The sequence below is a fragment of the Nelumbo nucifera genome, chromosome 8, assembly GCF_055504915.1.
Source record: "Nelumbo nucifera cultivar China Antique chromosome 8, China Antique-T2T, whole genome shotgun sequence".
Taxonomy (NCBI): Eukaryota; Viridiplantae; Streptophyta; class Magnoliopsida; order Proteales; family Nelumbonaceae; genus Nelumbo; species Nelumbo nucifera.
The window spans coordinates 9012476-9033942 of record NC_142656.1 but is presented as its reverse complement, the minus strand read 5'-3'; the positions used below and the strand labels follow the sequence as shown (position 1 = coordinate 9033942).

The 21467-nt window shown below is 36.2% G+C and overlaps 3 protein-coding genes across 8 annotated transcripts; 2 read left to right on the top strand and 1 right to left on the bottom strand.

The window, feature by feature from the left end:
* Nucleotides 1-354: 354 nt before the first annotated feature.
* Nucleotides 355-4436, top strand: LOC104592102 (sugar transport protein 14-like). Its single transcript, XM_019196927.2, has 4 exons — nt 355-493; nt 1665-1986; nt 2083-2712; nt 2817-4436. Exons 2-4 carry the CDS (start codon nt 1678-1680, stop codon nt 3219-3221), a joined length of 1344 nt encoding a protein of 447 aa, XP_019052472.1. The 5' UTR covers nt 355-493; nt 1665-1677; the 3' UTR covers nt 3222-4436.
* Nucleotides 4437-5054: 618 nt separating this feature from the next.
* On the bottom strand, nt 5055-9354 carry LOC104592101 (uncharacterized). Its single transcript, XM_010251298.3, has 5 exons — nt 9140-9354; nt 8608-8696; nt 8325-8422; nt 5301-5420; nt 5055-5217 (listed from the first exon to the last, which is right to left on the bottom strand). The coding sequence occupies exons 1-4, from the start codon at nt 9147-9149 to the stop codon at nt 5303-5305; spliced, it is 315 nt and encodes a 104-aa protein (XP_010249600.1). The 5' UTR covers nt 9150-9354; the 3' UTR covers nt 5055-5217; nt 5301-5302.
* A 2586-nt stretch (nt 9355-11940) lies between these two features.
* LOC104592100 (putative glycosyltransferase At5g03795) lies at nt 11941-20988 on the top strand. Of its 6 annotated transcripts, none has more exons than XM_010251296.3 (5): nt 11941-12197; nt 13223-14168; nt 14259-14389; nt 19596-19944; nt 20081-20988. In XM_010251296.3, exons 2-5 carry the CDS (start codon nt 13308-13310, stop codon nt 20747-20749), a joined length of 2010 nt encoding a protein of 669 aa, XP_010249598.1. In that variant the 5' UTR covers nt 11941-12197; nt 13223-13307; the 3' UTR covers nt 20750-20988. The 6 variants fall into 6 exon arrangements, with proteins under 6 accessions (XP_010249598.1, XP_088749721.1, XP_010249595.1 ...); XM_088893595.1 differs by having other exon boundaries at nt 11941-12318; XM_010251293.3 differs by having other exon boundaries at nt 11941-12355.
* Nucleotides 20989-21467: the final 479 nt, after the last annotated feature.

Below are 21467 nucleotides of genomic sequence, written 5' to 3'. Positions count from 1 at the left end.
TATTAGATGTAAATCCTCTCCTTGTTTTCCCACCAAGTTTCTCCTTCGGTTACTCTGGCGAGTCTTCTGCTGTTTGAGATATTGTCTGCATATTTTAAGTGTTCCATCTTTGTTTCTTTTTTATCCATCACTTTCACTCTGTCAAATTTGATATACAGTTTTCTTGTACCTGCTCATCGAATTTTTGTTTCTTTCTCCTTTGGGTTGAGCACTCACTGGCCATATATTTATCTTGTTGGTTGCTGGCTTTCTGCCATCTTCTCTTCTCTTCTCTGCAAATAAGAATCATTACCCATCAAACTAAACAAATCTGAGGGGAAGCTTCTAACAGAAACTTCAAGGAATCTGGTAATGGCAGGAGGTGCATTTGTTGGCCCAGGGTCTGCAAAAAGGGCTCAGTTGTATGAGTACAAAATTACCAAAGCTTTTGTTTATGCTTGTATCATTGCTGCAATTGGAGGTTCTCTTTTCGGATATGATCTTGGTGTTTCAGGTATATATGTTTTTCCTTATATTGTGAACATATCAATTGATCTTTTTAGTTCTCTTTCTCCTCACGTTCTTTCATATACTCTCGCATTGACTCGTATGATTAAGGCAACTATTCAAATTCAAATTTGTCTAATTGACTTTCTCACACACCATTAAATTCCCCTGATTATCAAAAGATTCAAAATCCATAATTTGTTTGGTATAAAAACTAAAAGTAAAAATATCTCAACCTTAGGTTTTAGGTTGAAAATAAGGGTGCTCAGTTAACTGAACCATGTGACAATTTTTGTAACTGAACTGGTAGTATCAGTTTTTGGAAAACCAATAACCAAAACCAAACCAAATCTATCGATTAATCGGTTGACTGGTTTGGTTAACCGTCGGTTTAGTTCGTTGGTTTTTCTGTTTTTTATATTTTACAATATAAATTATAAAAAATATATATATAAATATATACTAAAAAATTATAAATATATATAATATTATATTTTAAATAATAAATAATATATATTTATATATAATGCATATTTATTAATTTATAATATATAAAAAATATAAATTAATAAATATGTCTTTTTTAATACTGGTTAACCTAAACCAAACAGGTACCTTCGATTTTTTAAAAACACCGAACCAAATCGGTTGGTTCGGTTTTTTTGCTCACCCCTAGTTGAAAGAGAACAAACCTACCACTACACCATGCTCTAATAATCACTTGTTATATAGTCACATGTATTTTGAATCTTTAACTTCTAAACATTTTCTCTTAGTGGATGTTTGTCATTAAATGTTAAAAATTGATCAAATAAAATTTCTACATTTAAATATTAGCACAAGTTATACTGTTTCTTTTTTTTTTTTTGAGCATTGATTATTAGACTCATATACAAGAATATATAATTTTAGTTCATGACATTACATTGTTTACCGGTGTGTCCTGATAATTCACACTTTTTTGCATATATAGGTTATTTATAATCGTCTAAAACTTATATATAGTGCATATTATTGATATGTTTTTTTTAAGAGGTAAAGTAAGATTGTATCAATCAAAAGAAAATGCCTAAGTGTGTGGCAATATCTCTTAAAAATGCCTTTTTCAATACTCTTTGCATTTCTGATACTCTGAGCTTTGGTATGTAATGTTCCACATTGAAATGAATTGATTCAAGTGGAGTGACTTCCATGGATGATTTCTTGAAGGATTTCTTCCCAAAAGTGTACAAAAGGAAGCAAGAACATCTCAAGGAGACAAATTATTGTAAATATGACAACCAGATTCTGACACTCTTTACATCCTCTCTCTACTTCGCTGGCCTTATTTCAACCTTTGGAGCCTCATGGATGACCAGAGCTAAAGGGAGGACAGTAAGCATCCTCTTCGGCTCGGTGAGCTTCTTCATTGGTGCGGTCTTGAATGCATTTGCTGTCCATATTTCAATGCTCATAATAGGCCGAATTATGCTTGGTGTAGGCATTGGATTTGGCAACCAGGTGAGTGCACAGAAACATATATATTTCTTAGTGCTAGGGTTCACTTGATATGGTGCAGAAACTTGAATCAGCTTTTGTTTCACCTCTCTCTCTCAGGCAGTTCCTCTTTACCTTTCAGAAACGGCACCTCCAAGTATCCGTGGAGCAGTTAACCAACTATTTCAATTAACTACCTGCCTAGGAATTTTTGTAGCAAATGTCATAAACTACTTCACTGACAAACTCCATCCATGGGGGTGGAGACTCTCTCTTGGTCTAGCTACTGTCCCAGCAATTCTAATGTTCATTGGGGGCATTTTCCTTCCCGAGACTCCAAACAGCCTTGTAGAACAAGGGCGATTAGATGAAGGAAGAAGAAATTTAGAAAGAATTAGAGGCACCTCTAATGTAGATGCAGAGTTCGAGGATCTTAAAGATGCAAGTGAAGCAGCACGGGCCATAGAACACCCCTTCAGAAACCTTCTCCAGAGAAAGAACCGCCCACAACTGGTGATAGGAGCCTTTGGCATCCCAGCCTTCCAGCAGCTTACCGGCATGAATTCAATACTCTTCTATGCTCCTGTGATCTTCCAGAGCTTGGGTATGGGGTCAGGCACAGCTTTGTATTCATCCATGATAACCAGTGGAGCGCTTGTTATTGCAACCTTTGTCTCAATGCACCAGGTTGATAGGCGTGGCAGGAGGTTTCTCTTCTTGGAAGCTGGTGTCCAAATGATGGTCTCCATGGTAATTGCATTTTACCATTTCCTCCCCTTCACCTTGTGAAACGGAAACCCCATACTCAATGAATTTATGACGAAACGTTGAACCGATTGGGAATTTCTGTGCAGCTGGTCGCGGCAATTATTCTAGCACTGAAGTTTGGACATGGAGAAGCCCTCCCAAAAATAGATGCCATCATCGTTGTGATCATGGTTTGTTTGTTTGTATTGGCTTATGGGTGGTCATGGGGTCCTCTCGGGTGGCTAGTTCCAAGCGAGCTTTTCTCGCTGGAGACAAGATCAGCTGGACAGAGTATGGTTGTCTGTGTTAACCTCTTCTTCACTGCTTTGGTTGCCCAGTGTTTCCTTGTAGCTCTCTGCCACCTCCGATATGGTATATTCTTGCTGTTCGTGTGCTTGATTTTCATCATGAGCTGCTTCGTTTACTTGCTTCTGCCAGAAACGAAGCAAGTTCCGATAGAAGAGGTAAGTTTACTGTTCCAGAACCATGTTCTGGAAGAACATTATTGGTAGACCCAGTGATGAGAATTCAGTATAATAGCTGCTTAAAAGATCCACACAAAAAAAAAATTGTAAAAAGAGAAAAGGTCCGTTAGATTAGTATTTATTAATGCTTTTTTAATTCAATGGGTAGATTAGAATTAATATGACAAATTATTTCTCAGATGGATGCTTAGTTATCTTTTAGTTTTAATGCAAGTATCAATCTGTGAATTTCCAAAACAAGACTACTGCACTTCAATTGAATTGAATGTTTTAAGAAGGGGCTCAAACCCAAACCCAAACCCAAGCTTCTCATTTTGAAATGTGAGGCGCCAGTGATCCTCAAGGAGTTTAAGGCAGGGGTTTCTGCAGCAAATCGGCAATGGAACAGGGAAAGCGTTTACTATTTGCAGCTAGATAAGCATCTTATGCGCATAAAATAAATCAACAAATTTAACATATTTGAGTGTGGCCTCTGGTCAACATGCTGAATGTGTTCTTACTGACAATATTCTTTCATGAAACCAAAAAATATAAAATAAAACCATCATCTAAATAGACAGGCAGACAGCTACAACTAAATAACAAGCCCATATATTGCTAATCGATGGGATTTATGTCCATACAACCTTGGCTATTGGACAAGTCAGGAAGATGAGTTTTAGAATTTACTATTTAGTGATTGTTCAAACCTCTGCCTAAGCCTAAATGAAGCCTAATTTGTACCGCTAGGAAGAGTTCGTGTTATCCTTTTGGTGGAGAATTGGAGATATTAATTCTTACGCCCCGGTCGGAATGGACATGGATTCATGGATACCTCACTATACCACTCCACCTATTTCTGCCATGTAGAGAAAATCTGTAGCCAATCCAGACCATCCAGCAGATACGTCAACCGCGGCCCAAACTTTCATTTTTTATTTTTATTAGAAACACCGAAATCGTCTAGACCAAAACTTTGCTTTGGATTCCAAAACAAGTTGCTACATGGTAATTAAAAGCAAAAAGAAACATAATAAATTTATAGAGAGGGGAGGGGGGTCTGGAGAATTAGAAGAACACTGAGTCACTGAAGTCAGTGGGCATAGCGTAGATTGCATAATACAAATAACCATTTGCCTTTTTAAAGAATCCAAATGATCATTTGTCACTACATGGAAACTACTACTTCATTACTGCACATAATCTACATTTGCCGTGAACTTGGAATAAAAAAGTGTCAGGACTGAAGTCCTGCCACCTGTATTTCAGACACCTGTGTCAATAAAATTTCTTTGCTTTGTTAGAAAAAAGTAATACAAGCTCTTATTGGAAGGGGAACATTTGTCCTTATGACTTCCAATATGTAACCAGACTGTTACAATGATAGAATCTACTCAGAACCGTATGCTACAGTTTTTTCAGGGTAGGAAGATTTGCTAAATGGTTTACCTTCCCTATTTTGATACAATTCCTATTATAAAACTGGTTTGATGGCAATTTTCACAAACTCTGTGGGGAAGGGGGATTTGCCATATGTCAGGACGAAATCTTGACCCAAAAAAACAAGTGTAAACAAGATAAGATGCCATTCAAAAAGTCATTTTAAGTTTCATTACTCCCAAGTCCCATCTGCACTGCAAACACCAATATTGCTGCAGTGCTGCTAGCAAACTGTCCAAGGGGTGATCATTCCTTCTGTAAACCAAGGATGAAAAAATAGGAACTAGGTTTAGAAATGTGATCAACTCAGCTTGAAGACATTGAATAGAATGATAGAAATTTGCACTTGAATGGGTGGGGTTAGATGTGACATGCAGGAAATAGTTTCCCTATCTTTTTTTTTTTTCTTTTTCTTTTTAATTCCAGGCCACTTTCTTACCATCTAGTAAACTTGCTCGATTTATTGAAAGACAGTATAAATATACAAATGTTCACTACATATTAGCTTTCATGGTTTATCTTCATTCATTCTAATATAACTATATAAATAAACCTTACACTGCTTCATTGTAGCTCTGTACGTTTGAGTGTTTTTTTTTTGTTCCTGGAGACAAAGAACATGAATCTGGATCAAAGGAAAATTCCAGAATCCAATTGTTCTAAGTTTCTAACCAACAAGTTATTCACCTTCAACTAGCAATGGTCTTATCTCCCAAATCAGCCTTATCATTACTCTGTTCAGAAGCTTCCACGTCAAATTCCTTGCCAAATCCAAGCTCTGACAAGTCTTGCTTTGCCATCAAGTTCCTAGAAGCTCAAAGAGACAACTTATGTAAGAGAGTTTTCTCGTAAGAGATATTGAGAAGTTGAGCATAAAAGGGAAAAGAATTTAGAACAATTCAGGTCCTTTCTCTGTTCCAAACTTTGTGACAAAAGCTCTAATAATGCTCTATTCTTCTTTTACCAATAAAAAAATTTTCTTCTTACAGAGATTTGTGGGGATATGAGGAACTTATTATCATATAAGCTTGTACTTCTCATTGATGGAGGAACCATGCTTAAAACAATAATACTTTGGAATAAAAAGGAAAAAAATGCATCTCCAGAGTAAACTTTTAATCAGTTATTTGGTGGCCACTAAAAACGGCTGACAATGCTAATCTGACAGAAATAGATTTGCAATCTAGGAGACGAATATTCTCATTTCTGAATAATTTCCACAAACTACACTAATGCCAACTTTTAGTATACCATAAAACCCATACTAAAGATCCAATAAAGAAAATTGAACTAGTCAAGCTTCTTCTTGTTATAAAATAGTGTAAACTAGTAATTGGAGATCCATGCATCATTGGTAAGGTTTTGACTGTTGAATAGATTTCACTGCCTTGCTGTTTTCCATAAGGAACATGGTTAATAGTGTAAACTTTGAATAAAACAAAATTATTACCGAAAAGAACATGGTATAGCAAAACAATTGACTGAGGATTTGCTGATTTTTTATATGAAACACTGAGTAACAAATTTTTCAATAATACAGTTACAGCATTTTAGTCCTCAGTAAGCAATCTGCTTTTCAAAATTTTCTATTGGAAGTGCTCCCAGTCCAAATTATCCCCTATAATATTCAGGCATTGGTTTGCGACTTTTCCATCATTATAATGAGATGATAAGACTAAATTTCTTGGAGAAAGACATTCAAATAGTTATAAACTTCTAACTTTGCACTTGTACACAAGGCTTGGCTATAAGATGCACACACTTGACATGCAATGTTCCAGAACTGGAACTAAGCCACGGGACTAAACCTCGGAGAGACAAACACTTATGCTAATTCTTTAGTTGCACAGAAAGGTCAACCATAAGGTGTTGCCAATGTGGTGATGTGATATCTAGTTTTTTTTTTTTTTTTTTGATAAATAAGATATCTAGTTGTTATGGCCTCCTTATGCAGTGTAGTGACTCGTTGCCTCATTGGTGCTTTCAGTGCTAACTAGTCAACCACAAAATAATGATTCAGTCTCACTGCTCAAATATATAAACATATTTAATAATGAAATCTCATAAATAATTTAATAAAGACTGCAAGCATTCAATAAAAGATATGATATAGAGCATTAACAGTCTATTGATCAAAATCTCAGTAGGGAGAAATAGTATTTGTTCCTGATATGGTTCCCTCATTCCCTTGTAAATGACAACTCCGTACCAGCAAACTATTGATCAGAATAAGACCTAAAATAGCTACTTGACTGTTCCTTTTTTTACTTTGTGCATTCATTTTTTTTTTTGTCAACTAAGCAAACTAATCATTAGTTAACCAAATAAAAAATACTTAGTTGTCCTAGGAGACCACATCATGGGTATTGGCTGGTTACTGATGCAGTTGGTATGTTCTACAATTGAGTAATTGCTTGACTAGGCGTTAACTAGTCAGTGCTTTGATAACACTGCATGGGATTGGAGGTGTAATTCAAAATAGAGATGGTATCAGTTGGGCTTTTAGTGGGCCGATTGGAATTGCCTCCTCAACAAAGGCAGAAGTCTTGGCAGCTCTAACCGGCATCAGGATTGCAAAAGACATGGGCTTACGAAATCTTACCATTAAAGGAGATTCAGCCAACACCATCAACTGGCTTTCTAGTCCTGACAGTGGGCCTTAGGCCTTAGCTCACTACCTAGCTGAAGCAAGAGACATTCTTGCTTCTTTAAGTTCCCAGGTGGTCTGGATTCCGAGGGAGCTAAACTCTGAAGCTGATAGTCTAGCTAAATCTGGTGCTCACAGGGATTTTCTCTTTAGTGATAGCTCTATGCCTTCGTAATTTTCTGAGAGTTTTATCTGTCATGTACATTGCCTCATGTACCTCTCCTTTTGAATAAAGTTTACTTTTTTCTCAAAAAATAATGCAGGACACCACATTGTTGTTATAATTCCTTCGGTATGGCCCAACCCAAAGTTGAAAAGATCTTGTCCAGATATCACAAGTTTAAAACATGATTTCTTGAAATGATAGTTGACATCAAGACCAAATACCTAGAAAGGATAAACCTCTAGGCCTAGGTACTTTCCTTTCTAATAACCAAAGTATTGTTATGGTAAACCAACACAACCTGAACCAAAGCTGAAAAGATCTTGTCAAGACATCACAAACATGATTTAATGATTTATTAACCTTCTAATTCACATCAAGAATAGATGTCTAACAAAAAGGCCAAACTTGCAAAGTCAAGATCTTTTGCTTTCTACTACAAAATTGAGAAATTTAATTTCCAAAAAATAAATTAGGTTACTATCAAAGCACTGTAAAGTTTACTTTCAATTCCATAAAAAAAAAAGTGATACTAGATCCCCCCAATACAACAAGATATGAAAATGACAAGACCTAATGAATAGGTTTGTTAACCCCATTCAAGCACTCCTTTTGTTCTAGTAGCAGGTTTACAAGAAATCGGATATTCATTATATTTCCTTGCTAGATGGTAGTGAATTTAAAGAAATGTAATATTCATCCAATAGAAATATGGCCTACAGCCCTTTTTCTTCTTAAAATACTATCATATCCACCATGGTTCCAAAAGTCAATGTTTTGTTGGGAGAAATCTGGATATATAGAACCAGAGTACAAGATCCTCATCTATGTAAGCATAATGTAACTTCCTCAGAACCTTGTAGCATACAAACATCACATAACTACAGCGCAACTAACTTACCTCTGCATACGACATTCCAGGTACTTCTTTGAAAAGCCTCTACATCTTTCGGATTGATAGCCAGCAGATTTGAGACAATTTACATATTCTTTCTTCTCCTGAACCATAATAAACTTGTAAATTAAGTCACCATGAAACCAAACTCCAGAACATCAACCCACTACGACATTATTCATTGGACTCAGAACTAAATCGAAACGAAGAGCCAAAATCCAATTGAGGAAAAAAAAAAGAGTATGAATTGGATTTTAACGAAAACCCGGAAGAAAATATGTAATCATACCAAGTCACATTCGTGCATGTGATCCAGAGGGAACACACCCTTTTCTGGGGGTACAGGTCTCAATCCCCTGTTCCCGCCAAATGCACCACCTGTCAACACATCAATAAAATTATTTCAGGAAAATAAGAGCATCGAAGCAAGAATAACTATTTCAGTTCTTCCTCTTCCTCTAGCTCCATAGTCCATGACGCAAACATACTCAGATTTATGATCAATTTCTGTATTGCTAGTGGAGAAATACTCCATTGTAATGTTCGGAAACCCCTGAATTTTTCATGACAGGCACAAAAGATAGAATGAAATCGATGTCCTGAAAACCCTAATTCCTATTATGTTTCTGGTTAAAGAACGATAATAGGCCACCATCATCTTTGATCCAAATTTCGAATTAATACTAAAGGATTGAGCTACTACTATCATCGCCACAGATCTTGTTCTCTTTTTTTAGCCTTTTTCCTCTTTAATCAAACCAAAGCAAAACAATTGACGGAGGGTTAAGAGGAGGAGGAGGTCAAATGAGTTATGACTTTACCTGCGCTCATCGTTGCTCAGTCAGTTTCTGTGACTATGGTTTTGATTTTGCTGGATGATCAGCACAGTTATGCATATGACGAAACCGGATTCAGTCAGTGCAAACGTCGTTCGAACACCCATTATAGCCTTGCATTGGGAATATCTCCCCATGAAAGGCTGCGCAAGGGCTATTCGAACGGGCCTAGCACTGACTGAAGCCGATCTCGCAAATGACCCAGTCACCCAGACGATTAATAAAACTCGTTCAAACTCCAAATTACGCCCAAGTCCAAACTCTAACAACTCGGGCTGGGATGGCTTTCGCATAGCAGCTTCTCGCGTTTCGACTTTCGAGATGGGCACGCATGACACGCGACTCAACCATCGCCGCTCATCCCCGCTTCCCCGTGGCGGCTCAGTCTGAACCCAGAAGCCCTTCCAAACGGGCTTTGAACCGCTTTGGATAAGCCACTAAAGCCATGTTTTTGGCTTCTAAACATTCTCTCCCTTGGGGGTTGATCATGGGCCGGGTTTAGCACCAAACCAATAATAAGAGTTCGAAGCTAGGCCAGAGCCCAGCCTGGCCCGCACCCTGGGCCTAGATTGAAAGCCCAAGCCCAACAATTTTCTAACTTCTATTATATTTTTTTTTAATATTCATGTTGCTTGCTTCACCACCTCCCCACTTCCATACCTTGAGCACCATCTCCCTCCGCCTCAACACCTCCATCCCAACTTATTTGACCAGGCCAAGCAGCATTGCAGGAAAAATTGGATTCCTTCGAAATCACTGCAACCTCTAAGGAAGAAACCTCTTGTTCGGCCACCATAACCGATCGTAGCTCGTATCCCAGGAACGGAAGGCAGAGCAAAAATATACTCACTAAATTCCGCATTTTCAATCCAACTTCTAGTTTATCAGATCTCACGAATTTGGTGATCACCCAGATCCACTTCAATCCTCACCCTTTTCCTGTAGCACTTGCACCTTCTCCTTTTCACATTCCTAGACTTCTTAAAAGAAGGGTAAATAACAGAACTGTAGAAACCTTGATCTTCCACCAACAAAAACCCTTTCAATGCATTCCAACATGATTTGTGCCCGCACATCATATGCATCATAGGTCGCTGTCTTGTGGTGGATCCCACAGATGATGGGGTGATATAAATGATGTTAGAAGGGATTTGTGTTGGTAGGAGATTCTGACTCGTTAAAGACATTGGCTTAGAATTTAGGAATGGGATATGTTCACAACAAAATCTATCCCAATACATGATTTGTATCAGTACATTACAAACATGGTGGCCTTAATTCTGTCCTGAATATAACAACTGGACTCGTCCAATATGCAAAATAAAATGGGCAGTGGGTAGGGATGTCAATGGGTCGGGTACAGCATGGGATTTGCCTCAATCCTAACCCAACCCCTAGTGTCAAACCCCAACCCGACCCTATAGGGTCCACCCCCAATACTCATCCTATCTATAGTATTTCAATTATATTTTTTAATACATTTTGAAAACATAAACTCTATTAATTTAAGTTAGGTTTAATTTGGAAGGAATGCAAATACAAATATGTGGAGTGCAAAACCTTACATTTTGTATTATTTTGATTGTATTTGTACTGTATATATTTGTATTTGTATTTCTTTCAAATTAAACCTTAGGCTGTGTTTGATTGCAATGTAAATAAATTTGCACTAATACAAAACCATGACAATGCAAATGATCCGAGTGTAAATTTTGATTTATTTTTGTTTTTAATTTTAACATATTTTCTTTGACTGTAGTACAAATGTAATAAATTAAGATACAAAGCAGAATAAGTAAAACTCAAAACAAAATTAAACAAGAATTTGCATTTTTTCATATGCACTTCCATGCATTTATATTAGTACAAATAAAATTGTGCTGCAACCAAACACAGCCTCAGGAACTTGTTTTATAGATTATAAGGTGTAAGTTTGTCACATTTTCCATTAAAAAACCAAAATCAACATATAAAAAATTCTAAACTTTTAAGGTTATGGAATTAGAAGTCAAAAAAATTACAAAAAATATTATTCATACATGTAAATGCTCAGAAAAAGATTAAAAAAAAAAAACTATGTAATGGTATCCTTAGATTCATTACCCAGCTGCCGGGTCAATCAAAACCCAAAATTGATTCGAATAAAATAATCAAAACTCTATTCTGACCTACAACTGAATATGCCTGACTCAAAATCATCCCGCATTTACCGTTTAACCCGAAAGCCAGCGCCTGTAGGAAGATGTTTTGGGGAGACCGAATCTGCTCTAGGGCGCCTCACACGTATATCTTATCATGCATTGAGAATATTTCTCCGTATTAAGTTATTTTTTATGAGAGATGTTCCCAATACACGGTGGATATACACGTGAGGCGCCCAAGTGCAAAGAGCAGATCCTGTTCCTGTTTCGGGAGGAATGGGCTGTGGGGCGCGCTCTATGGGGAACGGGAGCGGGGAGACCAGCCCGTCTCAAATAAGATACAGCAGTAGTTCCGAAAAACGATGGGCGCACAAATCCATTCTGGAAGGTATTTTATGAGCTCTGTCCGTCGATCGTCAGTTGAGTCCTTGCCGGCTGCCGGCTGCCGCCCTCTACTGAGGTTGAGACTTGAGACTTGAGAGAAGATGGAGAGAGGCTGGTGTCTGGGAGCAGTAATTAGTTATTACCATGCGAACTGAAATCTAAGCACTTCAAGGCTATTAATTAATGTTTAATGAGGTGTGCCATTATCAAAAAGTGGGTTCTGCTCATGTAAATTCAAAATTGATAATGACGATTGGTGGAAAGTGTAAACATTTACGAAGGAAACAAAAAAGAAACCTCGAAATTGACAAAATAAAAAATAAAAAACAAGAATCATTGTCGCCTTCCATAGTTTATTAATACTATAATCAATGTAGATTCTAATTACAAGATTTTTCCTTTTAAATTTGATTTCTTCAGCTACTCCCATTCAAGCAAGCTAGATGCCTGAAACAGTTAGGGTTTTCAAATGCCTAAGTATCTTAACAAGTTCAACAGAGGACGGGCAGTTCTACTAGGTAAAAAGTAGACGGGTGGTTCTTGAGAAGTTTTTGAGAAGATTAATTCTGTTCCACTTCTTTTCATGTAGCTCGAACTCTTAGTTTCGTAGCGAGGAGTTGCAGATCGCTCTGGTTTGGTGTATGTTCAAGTTTCGACAATTTGATATGTGTCCGAGGTTGCTGAAGCTCATAATATCGATGCTCTGGTTTACTAATTTCGCTTATTATTCAGTTTTCTTGCACTCTGCTTCCTCTTTAGTTGTAAATTTCTCTGCTTGGGGTGAAGAATTGGTCTTCTAGGGGCTTGGTGCTTGTTCTGATGTCAAAGCTTCAATTGAGGTTTTATGTACTATGGTAGATAGTTGTTTTGTATCTGATATTGTTACTACCCTGTTAATCAATTTTAGATCTCTCTGGGTTTCTTGAATTCTTACAATGTCCGGGATTTCTGATAGCCTTAGTTCGGGTTTTTTTTTTTCCTGAATTTAAAACGGTCTACTAATTGGGTTCTTAATTCTATTGTCGAAAAAAATGGGAATTTCCATGGCACCAAATGTCACTTGTTCTTGATCAGTGGTACCAACCGTTACTTCTCTTACCATTTTAACATTACTTTGTCCACTGAACTATTGCAATGTTATAATTGAGGTGTCATGTTCTTTAGCTTTAGCTTAGGCTACATTGTCCTTTTGACACCTGCAATACTCCTTCAGAAATCTGATAGATGATCCTTCATCAAGTTTTGGTCTAGTTCTTAGATTATTATTTCAGCTTTTTTACATTGTGTAGGAAATTGTATATTTGGCATGCTTTCTAAGAGCCCGAATTACTGCTGAGGTTGCGTTTGTCGACACATTTTTCTCTTCATTTATCTCCAATTAAAAAAAATATGGACTGTCTTTTGCATGCTCAGAGTTGAAATCGTTGCTTGAATTGCTGGAGTTTGGTTTAATTAGGTGTATTTCTTGATTGACTAATGTAAATCTGTTACCTCCCTTTTTGATTTTTATATGGTCTTGACTGACTTTTGGATCTCTTGTCAGATCTCCAGGATTGCATGAGATAGTAGAAGTCTGAACTCCCAAGCGGATCAGTGTTCATTGGGTAGCTAGTTCTATTCTTAATGTTATGGAGTGTTCAGTTCATTTTGAAAAGCTATGTCAGTTCAAGCCCAGGAGATTGCTTTTTGTCATGGGGTCTGTAGCTATTATTATCTTATTGTTTCAGTCATTGATGCTTCCATATCGAAATGCTCTTTTGTCTTTATCTCCTGATAATAAGGTTATAAAACTTGGAAAAAGCATCTTTTCAAGTGGAAATTCTCCTCCTAAAACCATGAATTCTGGTAATTTTCTACTTGTGGATGCTTTAAATTCGACTGAATCATCTGTAATTCTTGGGGTGGTCAAAAGTTCCAATGATTCCAATACGATGAAAGAGACTGAGTATAATGAAGAAGCTGAAGACCAGGATGATGATTTTGTATCAGAAAAGGACAGGGATCCAGATAATGCATTTGAACTAGATGAGGAAATAGAGTCCGAGAATGAAATTTTGTCTGAGGAATTTGTAAACGAGAATTCTACGCCGGAGGATTTCAAGGATGTACACATTGGTTCTTTGGTAGACAGACCTACAGAAACAAAACACAATCTATCCCTGGAGCAGATTATTACACCAGATAGTGGTTTTTCATTTGATAAAGGGCAGAAAGCAGATACAAGTATGACACTGGAGAATACTAGAAGCAAGGATGCTGGGACCACATTCTCTCTGCTTGCATTGTCACCTGTAGCTTCTTTAACTAACATGACATGTCTTAGAGGCTCGGATGCAAAATGTAATGAGTCAATTATTTTGTTAACTTTTAACAATAACCAACTGCCTATAAGGAAGAAGGTGAGGTCTGAGATGCCACCAAGATCAGTGACTTCAATAGCTGAGATGAACCACTTATTGCTCCGTAGCCGTGCATCTCCTCGTTCATTGGTATGCCTTTGGACTATGACAGTTGGATTAGTCTGTAGATGAGTGATTTCTTTCTGGGATGATTTTTTAAATATTTCTCACTGATTGTAGAAGCCACGATGGTCTTCAGTACGTGACAAGGAACTTTTGTCTGCAAAATTACAGATCCAGAATGCTCCTGTTGTAAGGAATGATAGAGAGCTTTATGCTCCTCTTTTTCGGAATGTTTCCATGTTTAAAAGGTAAATCTAGCTACAATGTAAAAGGTAGATAAATTACACCATATGCAGTAGTTTAATTTTGTCTGGAGGTCATTGACCTCTGTAAGTTTTCATTGGAATGATCAACTTGTGTGCTGCTTTTTTATTTATTTTTTGGTAAAAACTTGTGAGCTGCTTATCTACTATGTTTTTCCCCTTTTTTCCAGTTAAAATATTGAATGGATGTTGTCAAGCTGTAGAAACCTTGAATAAATCGTGGCAAAAATAGAAGCAACATGGGTTTTGTTTGGGGGTAAAGGGCCACTAAAGCGTCTAAAATCCTTACCCTAGATTGTCCTTCACAGTAATAAGCTAAAGTGCAATGTAGAGTGCTGGGAGGACATAGCATCATGGGATATTTTCTGACTTGGCAATCCCTAAGTGTTAAGTTTTCTACATCTTAAGGATGCTGACATTCTCTCTAGCACTATCTGTTCAATTCCAGCACATAAAGTTATTATCCTTTCTCAGCACATGAAATTTCCTATTGTTGGTACTTGGTACAAATGTAGATGGGACAAAGGCCTAGTTAAGTTGAGAGTAGAAATTAAGAAATATGCTTGCTAGTTTGTTGTGATATGCAGTAGTGGGTTAATTTACTCATGCTTCGATGTTCATGTAATAATACCACTATGAAAATTTAAAGACAATAATTACTTGCACACACATATGAAAATTTAAAAACGTAACTTATTATTTATCCTGTTTGTCTTCAGTGCTCTTGATAGGGCATAATGGCCAGACAGGTTTTGTGTAGCCAACCCCAAATAGTTGGGATTAAGGCTAAGTTGAGTTGCATGTTGAGTTTATCTTGTTTGCATTAAGTCATTGTTTTATATCCCTGTTATCAGGGAAAATTGGTATGTGGCATTGAAATTGTTTGAGGATATAAATTGGCCAGGTATGACAGTGGATGTTGAGTACAAGTTATGTTAATGCTAGGTGGCTTAAAATGACATTTATAATTTGTGCTTGGTCAAATGTTAGTTATAAAATATTCTGACCAGGTTGAATCATACTAAACCATGTGCATGTATATGCTCTATCTGCAAAAGTGAGTTAGGACAGAGATTTAAAATGTGTGCCTAGGCACACAGGTGAGGCACATTTTAGGGTAGGCTCCTCATCCAGGTCTTAGGCGCAATACTTTCAAAAGGCACACACTTGGTGCACCTAGGCATGTGCCTGATGCGCCTTAGCCCAAATGTGCACCCTTTGAAAATTTTACTCCTTTTTGCTTTTTTTGAACCTAGCGGTTGGGCTAGGGGCTCCGCCCTTGGACCCCCGACCACACCCCCAAACTCCGCTCCGGTTCGCTCGCTCATTGAAGCTCCGAGAACCCCCTATTTGCTAATGTTGTTCATTCATTCATCTTAATAAAATATCTATACTACTATAAAAAGTAGGAATAGCCTCTAAAATTTGTGGATTTTTTTGACTAAAATACCCTCTTTTCTGAAATATGATCCCTCTATTGCGAGGGTAGAAAATGTAATTTGAATACTATTATTCAATGCATTCAATTCCCTCTCATTAAATCACACATTTAAGGTATTAACTCTCATTCACCCTCATTAAATCATATATTTAAAACATCTTTATTTATTCTCATCACTAAATTCCACTAATTAAATTCATACATAATAAATTGATAATTCCAATAATATACAAACTTATACTTTTAAAATCTACATGAAAAAATAGTGTTTTCATCTAGGTGGTGGTAATAAATTAAACCATTTTGGGTCAAATGGGCCAATTCATGTTGCCATAGTTAAATAATAAAAATGCAAAAAAATATAAAAATTAAAGAAATTTTTGGAACAATTTTAAAATCAAATATTTGATAAATAATAATAAGTATGATAAATAAGAAATATTTTTATTAATGATGGAAATGGAATATACAATTTAAAACCAATTTGAAATAAAATTATTTTCATATTCTTTCTCATTAAATCTCATATCCAAGTTATATTCTATCATTAAATCCTATATTGAAGATATATTTTTCTCATCATTAAATTCCACTAATTAAATCCACAGCATTAATTTTATTACTAAAAAAATAAATATTTTGAAAATTTATTTGAAAACAAAACCATTTTCCTTCCTTTCCGGTGGTGGGTAAACAATTCAACCATTTGGGTTAAATGGGCTAATCAACAATGTCATAATTTAATACTAAAAAAATTAAAATAAATAATATAGAAAATATAGAAAAATAAAAAGAATTAAGCATATCTCTAACATTGTATATTCATTATACTAAACAAAAATAAGTATGAAATATAAGAAGTAATTTTATTAATGATGAAAATAGAATGTCAAATCTAAAATCAACCTAAAAATGAAATGATGTTATAGTGAAATAATAAAATTTTTAAAAATAGAAAATAAAAACAATCACAAAAATGAAAAAAAACTAGATATTGGGCACATATCTAATGTTATATATTTATAAAAAATAAAATATTGGGTACATCTATAATATTATACATTCATTACATTGAACAAAAATAAGTATTATACATAAGAATTAATTTTATCAATGATGTAAATGTAATACAAAATTTAAAGTCAACCTAAAAAGAATATAAAAATTATAAAAAAATTGTATACATCTCTAATGTTATATATTAATTATATCAAACAAAAATTTAGTGTAATAAGTAAAAAATATTTATATAATGTAGATGAAATATATAATTTAAAATTGATTTAAAAGCAAAGTTACTTTCCTATCTAAATGGTGGGTCAATGATCCAAGTGATGACTAAGCAATATAATAATAATAATAATAATAATAATAATAATAAAGCATTCTTTATCCAAGTGATGACTAAGCAATATAATAATAATAATAAAGCATTCTTTATCCAAGTGATGACTAAGCAATTCAACTTGTTTTTTTTGATAGGAAACGATAACATTCATTAGATAAAACCATAAGAAACAACTATCACCTTCCAAAGTAAAAGGTGACCCCTGAATAACAAAAATCTTGCAACACTGCACAAAACAAAAACTCCCGATTCACCCCCTGTTTTGCTAGGTAGTCTGCTAAAGCATTTGCTGACCTCCTAGACCAATACACTTTTGCATCCAGCTCCCTTGTGAGGCTCAATAATTCCCTTACCTGTTGTCTAAGGGACCACGTTCCCAAACTGTTTGATTGCAGCCATCCTACTACTAATTTTGAATCCCCCTCCACTTCCAACTGTTGGAAACCCAATTGCTTGGCCCATCTGAGCCCCTAGAGGAGTGCCAAAACTTCAGCTCTAAGTGAGTCCCCCACACCTATTGGGTTAGAATACAGAGCTAGGATTTTTCCTTCCGCATCTCTAAACACACTCCTATTCCAAAAGGTCTGGGGTTCCTAATAGAGCTGCCATCAGAGTTCAATTTGACATGACATTGCAAAGGAGGGGACCAAACTGCTTGTATGGTAGGTGATAAAGTAGATCTTGCTAAAATATTCCAGCCTCTAATCAAATCATCTGTAGAGACATCCTTGAACAAGTCAAGAGTTTTCAGCCAATGTACTGCCTTGATGGTGATACCTTCAATAACTTTAGGAGCTGATTTTTCTTTCCCTTGGAAAATCCTATTGTTTCTCTCTTCCCATACTGCCCACAAGATAGCTGCCCTCGTTGTTCTCTACATCACCCTTCCTTTCTTCTTTGGTTGTCGGAAAAAGCTAGGGTTAAATAAATCTGCTACACTTGTGGGAGGATTCCACCTACAATCAAAGAGAGAGGAGAACCAATCCCAAATTAGAGCACTAAAAGGACAAGAAATTAATAGGTGATTCACCGTCTCACCATTCCTCAAACAAAGGCTACAGACATGAGGTGACAAGCACCAATTTGGTTTATTTCTTTGAAGCACCTCCAAGGTATTGATTTTTTGGAGAATCACTTCCCAACAAAAAGCCCTTACTTTTGGGGGGACCGGAGCACTCCAAACTTCTTTAACAGGAAAAGAGGAAACAGGGTTAGAAGGAAGGACCAAAGCATTGAAAAACGAAGAACAAGAAAAACTACCTGTAGAAGTTTCTGCTCAAACTCTATTGTCTGGAGAGGAGTGGTCTAGAAAAACTGAAATCATATTGGCCAACCCATGAAATCATAGTTATATAATAAAATTTTTAAATAGAAATAAATATGTAAAATTAAAAAATGTAGAAAAAATAGTCACAATTGTGATATTGTTTATTAATCAAAAAGAAATATTTTTATTGATGATGAAAATGAAATTATTTTCATGTTTAGCGAAGATCAATAGTTCAACTGTTGGGGTCCCAAATCTATTAACCTTTAACGTTATAATCAAATAATAAAATATAAAAAACACAAAAATAAAAATACATAAATTTTACAAAAAAAAACATTTGGGCACATATATCGTATATTTATGGGTTTTACATGCTTGTAAAATGTTTTATATGTAATATGTTTTACATCACATTAGATACTTGAAGTAATGTAATTGAGGAAAAAAGAGATTACGGGTTTTACATGCTTGAAAATGTTTTATATGTTAGATTTTATTTTTAAATTTTCATTTGAATACGCTTTACATGTTATGTTTATGTATTTTAATTTTAAATAATAGGCTTTTTGAGACATTTATTTTAAAATTTAAGTTTATGCTTTTTATTAATATTATGTTTAATATTTTTTATTTTTGACATTTTTTTTAATTTTCTGACATTTTTTTATTTTTAGCTTTTTTTTTTGTATTTTTGCACCTTGCTTCAAAAAGGTGCACGCCTTGCCTTGCGCCTTGTGCCTTGTGCCTCGGGCACAAATTGGCTCTTGCGCTTTTGCTTTTAAAACACTCAGTTAGGGGATTTCAAGAATCAAGGTACTGTAGATCAGGTTAAGAAGGTCCTCTGGTTGCTTACAGCCAAAGGTGGACATGATTATATAGAGTTTTCTATCATTTTGGTTTTTGATTTTATAAATGAAGAAAAATAATGAAAGTAGCTGCATTGGGGGAATTATCTTCCTACAACGTCTCTTGTACATTAATTTAGCTGTTGATAAGTTAAAATGCTACTACTATACTTCTTTCATGAATTTGCATGGATCCATGTTCTATTGATCTATGAAGGTTTAAAATTGTTGATACTACATTTATGGATAGCCATTCAATTGGAACTTCCATATGGTCCCATTTGCAGGAGTTATGAACTGATGGAACATTTGCTCAAAGTCTACGTCTACAGGGAAGGAGGAAAGCCCATATTTCATCAGCCAATCCTCAAGGGAATATATGCTTCTGAGGGATGGTTTATGAAACTGATGGAGGGAAACAAGCAATTTTCTGTGAAAGATCCAAGAAAAGCCCATTTGTTTTACATGCCTTTTAGTACACGAATGCTAGAATTTACATTGTATGTGCGCAATTCACACAATAGAACAAACCTACGCCAATATTTGAAAAGCTATGCCGAAATGATTGCTGCAAAATATCCCTTCTGGAACAGAACTGGAGGAACAGATCATTTTCTTGTTGGTTGCCATGACTGGGTATGTATGTCTCCTTATGCATTAAAACTTGTGTTCTACACCTTTCCTTTAACTTAAGTCCTTAACATGACAGATTAATTATATTGGCCTAGAATTTATTAGTTCTTGATGTTTTTGATTAATTGCACTTTGCCAGGCTCCATATGAAACAAGGCATCACATGGAACGTTGCATCAAAGCCCTCTGCAATGCTGATGTTACCACAGGCTTCAAAATAGGCAGGGATGTATCTCTGCCAGAAACATATGTCCGCTCTGCAAAGAATCCTCAAAGGGATATTGGTGGAAAACCTGTTTCTGAGAGAAAAATTCTTGCCTTCTATGCCGGGAACATACATGGGTATTTACGTCCAATCCTACTCAAGTACTGGGAGAACAGAGACCCCGACATGAAGATCTTAGGTCCGATGCCTAGTGGTGTTGCAAGTAAAATGAACTACATTCAGCACATGAAGAGCAGCAAGTACTGCATATGTCCTAGGGGTTATGAGGTGAACAGTCCACGAGTTGTTGAGGCCATCTTCTATGAATGTGTCCCTGTTATTATATCTGACAACTTTGTGCCTCCCTTTTTTGAGGTTTTAGACTGGGAAGCCTTCTCAGTCATTCTCCCAGAGAAAGATATTCCCAATTTGAAGGACATACTCCTTTCAATATCACACAAGAAGTATCTTGCGATGCAGCTGAATGTAAAGAAGGTGCAGAGACATTTTCTTTGGCACACTAAGCCTCTCAAGTATGATCTATTTTATATGACTCTCCATTCAATCTGGTTCAATAGAGTATTTCAATTAAAACTAAGATGAGAGCTTTTTAGTAGTGACAAGAGTGACACATCTCAGCCTTCTTTGTAAAGAAGAAAGAACCCAAAGAAGGGGAGAATGAAGGCTAAGAGGTATTACAGAGACAATGTAGAGTGAAGCAGGTGGGAGGTATCATGTAATTACCACTCAATCAATAAACCAATCTCTCTCTCTCTCTCTCTCTCTCTCTCTCCCCACAAAGAAAAGAGGGGGGGGGGGGGGGAGTGCTGGAATTTGGATTATATTATTATGTACATAATGGTGTTTTGCATCTCAATGAATATGGGATAAATATAAGAGCTCGGTTCTCCTTGTGTGGAGTTTGGATAGATAAGAACGCTGGTTTGGCAATAGTTGGTCTGGTGTGAGAGGGTTACAACTTGAACTGACAACGTGATGCTGGTGCCTCGTGCAGTGGTGCCCGTGGCTTGAATCTTTCTGTAGCTCCAGTTTGCAGCTCAGCTCTCAACCCTGATATTTAATAGCAAGCCCAGTAAGGCTGGATCTTTAGTTATTGGGCCCAGCCCAGGCCCAGCTCATTTTAGTCTTTTAGATTAGATGTATCGGTGCCCGACTGCTCGTATTCGGTGACCGGTCTTGCTTACTTCGAATGGTAGGGTCAGGGGGTGATCCACCACTCTGGACATAGGGCGCCTCACACGCACATCCTACCGTGCATTGGGAGCATCTCCCACACTTTTAAGTTATTATTCACGGGAGA